We start from the raw sequence: 8,559 nt of genomic DNA, 5'->3' as shown, positions 1-8,559 counted from the left end.
GACTTAAATGCACAGCTTTTACACAGTCCTAAGCCCCCACATTTACCTCTTTGCTTTCCCAAACCATCTCACTTCCTAGCTTTTTTTCAGAATGCCCTCCATAGTCTTTCAAACCATACAATCCCATTAAGCCTCATATGTATAAATTCCTCTTTTAGCTTTTACACAGTCCTAAGCCCCCACATTTACCTCTTTGCTTTCCCAAACCATCTCACTTCTTAGCTTTTTTTCAGAATGCCCTCCATAGTCTTTCAAACCATACAATCCCATTAAGCCTCATATGTATAAATTCCTCTTTTTCTGTAAAACCTCCTCATATCATTCCAGTCCACCATAATTTCATAATCTTTTAAATTCTATGACATTTATTATTTGGACATTTAGTAATTTATTAAATGTTCATTCATTCATTCATTCATTCATTACACCTTTGTGTAGCACCTTCTGTATGTCACTGGGTGATATGAAGATGAAAGAACTTAGACTAGTAAGGAAAAAAGACATAAAACAAGTCATCATCACTGTGTGATATGCACTGCATACTATGTTCCCAGCAAGGCCTCACGGCCCGATGTGTATAGAAGCCAGTACTATGGCACTAGTTTTTGAGAAAAGAAAAGGCTTTATTGCTAGGTCGACCTGCAAGGAGATGGGAGGCGAGGCTCAAATCCTTCTCCTTGAGCTGGGTAGCGTCTGGGCATGTTTTAAGGGGTCAGAAAGCAAGGAAGTTTCTCACTGGCAGAGTTTGATTGGTCAATGCACTGTATCCTCCTTATTGTAGGAACTCCTGCTTTGGAATTCGTTCCGATGGCTCTGTTTCTAGGTATTTGGTTCCACTGGTGGGGAATGCCATACCTGTAGTGCTCAAGGTCATTACCTTCCTCCCCTGTGCATGCTCTGTGGGCTTCCTGCAGAATATGCTGGTACCAAGAAGTGAGACCTGTTGAAACCAGTTATGCAGTTTCAATAGGAGTACATTGAGGACAATGCCAGCCTAAAGGAGAGAATGATCAGCTCCCTTTAGAGAAGTTAGAAAAAGTTTAAAAATAGAGAATTTAGCACAGGTAGCTGGGTCTTGAAGAATGACTAGGGGCTTGTTGGGTGAAAGATGGGGAGTAAGGAATTGGGAAGACAATTCCAGGTCAATTGTGAAGATATGAAGCCAGATACACCACGGCTGGGAACAGCATGTGACATTTCATGTACTAAGTACTTATTCATGTCTTGTATACAGTTGTAACATTTTGATGCCATTTTTTTCAGCTAGGTGGCAAGTTCCTTGACATTTAGCCAAGTGCGTACTACTTTATGTAGTAGACACTAATTTGAATGCTGGGATTGTTCCTGGGCAGTTTCCAAGCCAGGGGACAAGTGGACTAATGGGATCTGATGTGACCAATGTCAGTTTTGTGCTTTCCTAGACCAAGGATGCCCTCTTCACTATTCTCCATGACCTCCGACCCCAGGACCGGTTCAGTATCATTGGATTTTCCAACCGGATCAAAGTGTGGAAGGACCACTTGATATCAGTCACTCCTGACAATATCAGAGATGGCAAAGTCTACATTCACCACATGTCACCCACTGGAGGTAAAAATGATTCCTTCTTTTCACATTAGCTTTGGCATGATAATAGGCAAATTTTCTGCCAAGAGACAAAGATTTGAAAGCTGCAGCTGATTACAGGAAAGGAGGTAACAGGTGAGAGTTTTCCCAGAAGTTTATGTTTCTCTGAACACCAAATCTGTGAATTCTCCTGTCCCAGTCTCCAAACTAAGTTGGTCAAGTTATGGGGAAGTGACTGATAGGTGTTTGCAGGTTTTCACGGTTTATCTCACAGATCCTGAACAAGGAAGCTGTGTTCGTACATTGTTCTCGGGTGGAGAATTAAAGCCACATGGACGATCCCGTGTTTTTTGTGCTTGAATATTGCCACCTCAGGTAGAGGCAGGGGGAACTGTCCTGCTAAACAGGTTATCCTCTTGGCTAGGCTGTGGCGCAGTGAAGCATGAACCAGGTGGCCTGGGAGGTGCTGCAGATGTGAAATGTGATGGGGGCGAGGTGGGCTCTGTCCTGGGTGTGCTGCCCAGGTGAGTGTGCAGAATGTTAAGAGAGGAGAGAAAAGATCCTAAAGAGTTCTGAGAGGATCAGAGCATCAGAACAGTGTGTTACCCACCTGTGCTAAATGTGAGTTCCTTCAGCTCAGCACCTGAGTCTTACTCTTGCTGTTACCTGCGTCACTAGTGCAGCAGACCCATAAGAGGTGCTCAGTGTTTAGTGGAATTGAACCTCACCCCGCCACCTTTCTTAAAGGCATTTTACAGAGACACCATCTCCCAGAGTTGCCATCTCAGTTAATTCTGCTTTGGTCATCTGGAAACATACACACTTCCCTCTTTTCCCATCTGGGATTTTCCATCTTTCATATATTCATTATTTCCTATCCAAGACAAAACCCCAGTTTCCCAAATGAACTTCATTTGGAACTTGACCTTGCTTGGATGGTCTTTTGATTTACAGTGGAATTTTCTACCAGTCTCCAAAACTCTGTAATGTAGGAACTGTTTTATTGGTTGATGGGAGAAATAACAGACTAGATTTAATATTATCATGATGACTGATGGCAGGAAGATGACAAGACTGTAAAGTCCTTGAGGGAAGAGACTGCTCAGCATCTATGTGTAGCTCCTGGTTCCCGACATCAGAGCAGGCTCAATGAATATTTGTTAAATTGAATTTATTTTGCTGGTGCTGCTTGCTCTTAGAATGATGTGTATGTGTGTGTGTGACAGCCTTAGAAAACAGCTGATATATGTATTATGTTCTTTTGGAATCCAGACCTTAGAAACCCTGTTGGTTTCCTTTCTTTTTTCTCGACGCTTCATTGCCCTGACTCTGCAGGTGAATGGAAAATTAATCTGCTCCTTTCCAAGAAGTGTCAGTCAGAATTGGGAGCAATGAGCCTGAAAGCAGACCGCCTGGATTTGAATCCAGCTCCACCACCTACCAGCCATTTAACCTCCATATGCCTCAGGTTCCTCCTCTGTAAAACAGGAATAACAATTGAGTTGTTATTAGGATGAAATGAGCTAAAATATTTGAAGTGCCTAGAATGGTCCTGGAATGTAGGAAGGCCTCTTTTAGTGTCAGATGTGGCCATTATTTTTACTCACTTGACTAGACCCTCTTGCTGGTGCATGTGAGTCCTTTGATGACTCCTCATGAGCTCTCATGGATAGTTGGGGCAATTCTGGAGGACTCCCCCTGGGGAGAGCGCCTCACTGTTGTCAAGTGGGCGGGAGATGCTCCGGCATAACACAGGCTTGATTCCAAGCCCTGCAGTGCCTGCGGTGTCTGTGCGGTATCAGGAAAGCCAAATCCATCCCTTGCCTTGGCTCTCCTTGGCTTTAAATTGGAATGAGGGATTTGGCACCCTTGCTAAGTGCTAGATTAAAGAGAAAACAAACTCCTGCCAGTTGGTCCAGGCCCACACATCCAGAGGCAGCAGGAAATTAGACTGGGCACTAGGAAAAGCAAATTAATGATCCTAAAGAAGTGTTAAGTACTGTTTCAGCTGTACCTTTCCCTTACGTTTGGACTCTGTGGGCATCTCAGCAAGAATTAGGAATGTGTTTGTCATAGACATGGGCTTATCTATTATTTTAGCCAGGAAGTCCAGGACACATAAGGCAATGGGGGAAATTATCTGGTTCTCTCAAATGGGGTAAATTTTGCAGGGAGATAAAAAATCACTCTATGGCTGCTCAGCTCAGTTGGTGGGAGCAGGGTGCTGACAACACCAAGGTCCGGGGTTCAATCCTTGTACTGGCCAGCTGCCACCCAAAATAAAATAAAATAAAATAAAAAGTCTCGCTAGTCAGGGCTATGGATAGTGGTTATGGTAACAGAACTCTATAAATTTACTAAAAATAATGAATTGGACACTTAGCATTGGGTCCACTTTTGAATTGGGTGACTTTTTGTTATGTACATTTTACATTAAAAAACAGCAATGAAGGAAACAGGTGCCCAGGCTACAGTAAGAACTGCCTGTTTTCTGAGTCACAGTGGAACAGCGGAAGCTCAGTTGAATGAGATTCTTAGCTGATCCAGGAACCTCATTTTAGCTGGCGGTTTCAACCTTAACCAATCACCCACCCATCTCTGCATCTACCAGGCCAACACTGCAGACACCGGCCCACACATTTAATCAGACCTGCTGTGGACAAGTGCCTCTAAAGGAGAAATGGCAAGGTCAGGGGGTGTAAACTTTGATGCCTCCTCCTTTTGTGGGGTCTGCAGAGCAGAGGTAACCCCAGAGGGGCAGGAGGCAAGGAAAGGAGAGACAATCAGCACCATCCAGGCCTGGACAGCGTTGAAGCTGGCTGGGATGGTCTCTGGTCGCCCCCCGCCCCCAACCTCCTCATTCTGTGTGCCCTTCTTCCCTCTGGGACTCTTTCTACCTCCAAATTCCTGCACCGAACATTCTCCTGCTCTTTTCAAAGCTGTTTTCAGAAAAGGGTATAGAAACCATTCATGGTGAGGCAGTGAAGGTTTCTAAGTTAAGGTATTATCAGAAACCTTTGGGAGAAGGTTTTTACAGTGGGATAATCCCATGTCACTTACTTAGCTGGAGTCCCCTGTTTGAGCAGGGGGGCTTCTTTTCCCACATGTCTCCCTTCTGCAAGTGCGTGACCGGTGGGGAGCCGCCACAGCCATGAGTGCACATTCAGGGCCAGAGGTGAGTGCCAGGGTCTGAGCTGTCCTGTGTTGTTGTCCTCCAGGCACAGACATTGATGGGGCCCTCCAGAGGGCCATCGCGCTGCTCAACAACTACGTGGCCCACAATGACATTGAGGACCGGAGCGTGTCCCTCATCATCTTCCTGACAGATGGGAAACCCACCGTCGGCGAGACCCACACCCCCAAGATTATCAACAACACCAGGGAGGCCGCCCGAGGTCAAGTCTGCATCTTCACCATCGGCATTGGGAATGACGTGGATTTCAAGCTGCTGGAGAAACTGTCGCTGGAGAACTGTGGACTCACACGGCGCATTCATGAGGAGGAGGATGCGGGCTCACAGCTCATCGGGTCTGTTATCTGTCTTCTCCAGCACAGTGAGAGGCTTTCAAGGGGGTTGAAGGTTGGATTCAGTGAGAAACCCAGAGATGAGGATGTTTTGTGACACCTTAACCTCACATCTGCTGGAAATAAATGATTATAACTCATTGCACAGGGAGACGTCATAATGTGATTGGAAACCAGGCAGATCAGGGTCAAAGTCTGGTCCTGCTTTGTGACTTTAGGCAAGATGTTAAGATTGCCTGTGCCTTAGTTTCCTCATCTATAAAATGAGCATTATGGTCAGTTGACAGAATTTAATGAGAAAACCCATGTAAAGTAATGGCACAACAGCTGTCACACGTTAGGTATTCAACGAGCTCTTGTGGTTATAATCACCTTCTTGGGGGCCAGCCCAGTGGTGCACTGCTACAGTGCGCCGCTTGGGAGTGCGGTGGCACTCCCACCGAGGGTTCGGATCTCACATACAGACCGGTTCCCGCTCACTGGCTGAGCGAGGTGTGGGCGCAGCACTGAGGGTTGCGATCCCGTTGCCGGTCCCGGTCCGGTACAGGCGCGACACTGAGGGTTGCGATCCGTTGCTGGACATGAAAAAAAAGACAAAAAGGAAAAAAAAAAAAGAATAATCACCTTCTTGGTACTTACAATTGCACTTTCTGGTATGTTTACTCTTATTCTACGAGGGAGGTAGAGGAATCAGTGTTATCTCCATTCTGAGTACTAGTTAAATGATTGTAGTTCTATTTTGAAGCAAATGACCAGTTAAAACTGGTGAATAATGAGATTTTTGTTTTGAGGTGGAGAAGAAACCAGAACTTAGGCCTTCTAACACAGAGGAACCTTCCCTCAGGTGTCATGTTGCCAAACACCATGTATGACTTTGCTGTTGATTCAATGAAGTGCCAACTCCTGGTTTAGCATTAAATGCTTTAATCTGAATTATGACATGTATTGTATGTACTTAAATGGAAAAGTGAGGCTTAGGAAAATTTACAGGTGTTTAATAGCCATAATAAAAGAACATCCATTCATGATAAATCTAATTGGAAGTCTCTAAGGTGCACAATAAAGAGAGGTCCTTGGTATGGGACTAGCCACCATTTTTCCACCAGCATTTTTATGAAAGATTTAAATGAAAACAAAGATTGGCTTACCACATTTTAAAAATTATTTAAAACTAGTTTCAAAGAGGGAGAACCCAATGCTCTGTACAGCAGAATTGAGATTCAATAGGTGTTCATAAGCAAAAGCAGTTATATTGAAACAAATCACCTGCACTCTCATACTACTAAAAATGTGATCAATACCTGACATTTACTGAGAATTTACAATATGCCAGGCATTTCTACATGCATTAGCTCATGTGATCCTCACAAAAACCCTAAGAGGCAGGTGTATAAGCTGCCATGCAGAGATGACAAAATGCAAAGGCTGAGATAAGAGAGCCTTTCCAGTCTCTCTCCTTTAATAGCCTAATGTTTGGGACAGGCTAGATTCTGCTCCACAAAGTCATTCAGAAACCCAGGTTCCTTCCATTTTATTGCTCTGCTCTCCTTAGGTGTTGTCCTTAATGGCAAGGTTGAAATTAGGTCACTATCTCTTCTGTTTTCCAGCCCCCAAAAGGGGGAAAAGACAGAAAGCCAGCAGAAGCCATTTTATCTTAAACAAGGGTTGTGGAAGTTGCATTCATGATTTCTGCTCATGTTCTATTGCTGCAAACATAGTCGGGTGGCCATTTCTGGCCATAATAGAGGCTAGGAAATGTCATTCATAGTGAGATTGGCATGCTCCCAATTAGAACTCAATTATCATGAAAGGAGGGGAGAATGGACTTGGGAGGACAGCTCGTAGTCTACCAAAGTAGTACTGTTAACATCCCAATTTTATAGATGAAGAAACTGAAGTTCAGAGAGGTTAAGTCACATATTCCAAGACACACAGTAAGGAAGTGGCTGACCAAGAAGTCGAAATTCACAGCCTATGCTCTTTAGACCTTTGGAAAGGAGATTTTTACTGCCTCTTTACTTAGCAAGAAGCAACCATGTAGCATAACTACAAGAAAAGCTAATGCGGCCAAATGCCAGATCACACAAAAGCATGGTGTGAAAGTCAAGGTCAGACTTCATAAGTGTAATGTGCTGCTTAAAGCGTGTCTGGAATATGTACTTGGCTCTGAGAAAAATGTTTTAAGAGACCCTTTGAGAAACATAGGTGTGTACAAAGGAAATTTACCAAGGGTGGTTGGGGGGGGGGTCTTGAAATTGTATCACATGAAGAATAGTTCACGAAACTGGGGATTGATTAGGCTGCTTTAAAAAAGTCTTCTAGGAATGCAACAGTGTTTTTTAAAGCATCTAAATGTCAGTCATGTTGAAGATGGATTAGACTAATTCTGTGTTGCTTCAGAAGCAAAACTGAGACCAGTGGGTGGGAATTTGAGCAAGGAAGATTTTAATCTACTGTAAGGAGGTTCTTCCTCATCATCAGAGTAGTTGAAAAAGATGCTTGGAAGCCTTGGAGACAGGGAGTGCTCTTTTACTGGGTCTGTTCAGTCAATGGCTGAATCACCTTCTGTTAGAGATATTGTGCTGGGTAGGGTTGGACTGGATCACTTCTGAAGTCAGACCCCATGGAGAGTCCGTAATTTCCTTTGGGAATGTCCTGCAGCCAGGCAGGGTCCTGACTCCCTCTCTGTTCTTCCACTGCAGGTTCTACGATGAGATCAGGACCCCTCTCCTCTCTGACATCCGCATCGATTATCCACCCAGCTCAGTGGAGCATGCCACCAAAACTCTGTTCCCCAACTACTTTAATGGCTCAGAAATCATCATTGCAGGGAAGCTGGTGGACAGGAAGTTGGATCAACTGCATGTGGAGGTCACCGCTAGCAACAGCAAGAAATTCATTATCCTGAAGACAGATGTGCCTGTGGAGCCCCAGAAGCAGGGGAGTGACATCCCAGGAAGCTCTAGTCCCAAAGGTAATGGGGAGGAGGACCGCAACCACATTGAGCGTCTCTGGAGCTACCTCACTGTGAAGGAACTGCTGAGCTCCTGGCTGTGGAGTGCTGACGAGCAGGAGAAGGAGCGGCTGAGGCAGCAGGCCCAGGCTCTGGCGCTGAGCTATCACTTCCTCACCCCCCTCACCGCCATGAAGCTGAAGAAGTTGGTGTCTCCCACAGACAGACTGGAGGATGCCTATGGCATGTCTGCAGCGATGGGACCCGAAATGGTGATGCAGAGCTTGCGGGGAGGCAGCTCCCAGCCAGGTAAGGACCCCCCAGAGATGGCTGATGGTGAGGAGCTTTGGGCCTAAATGCCTGTTTGAGCTCCTGGTAGGGCCAAGGTAACCTCACAGCAGGGGTCTGTTTCATTTTATCATGTTATGACTTTTATTTATTTTTTTCGTTAAATTTTTTATTTTGTCAATATACAATGTATATGATTCTTATGGCCCATCACCGACACCTCCCTC

At 44.9% G+C, this 8,559-nt stretch overlaps 1 protein-coding gene across 1 annotated transcript; it reads left to right on the top strand.

The window, feature by feature from the left end:
- Positions 1-1,421: 1,421 nt before the first annotated feature.
- Positions 1,422-8,353, top strand: LOC103582565 (inter-alpha-trypsin inhibitor heavy chain H5-like; the record flags this gene model as incomplete). The annotated part of the gene is made up of 3 exons (XM_008564119.1): positions 1,422-1,590; positions 4,785-5,094; positions 7,794-8,353. Coding segments are annotated over 3 exons (1,039 nt in total), but the record flags the coding sequence as incomplete, so codon positions are not given.
- Between the last annotated feature and the right edge of the window lie 206 nt (positions 8,354-8,559).

Source organism: Galeopterus variegatus, unplaced genomic scaffold (assembly GCF_000696425.1).
Source record: "Galeopterus variegatus unplaced genomic scaffold, G_variegatus-3.0.2 Scaffold16783, whole genome shotgun sequence".
Lineage (NCBI taxonomy): Eukaryota > Metazoa > Chordata > Mammalia > Dermoptera > Cynocephalidae > Galeopterus > Galeopterus variegatus.
Note: the sequence above shows the minus strand (reverse complement) of the source record. Positions and strands in the feature narration are given on the sequence as shown.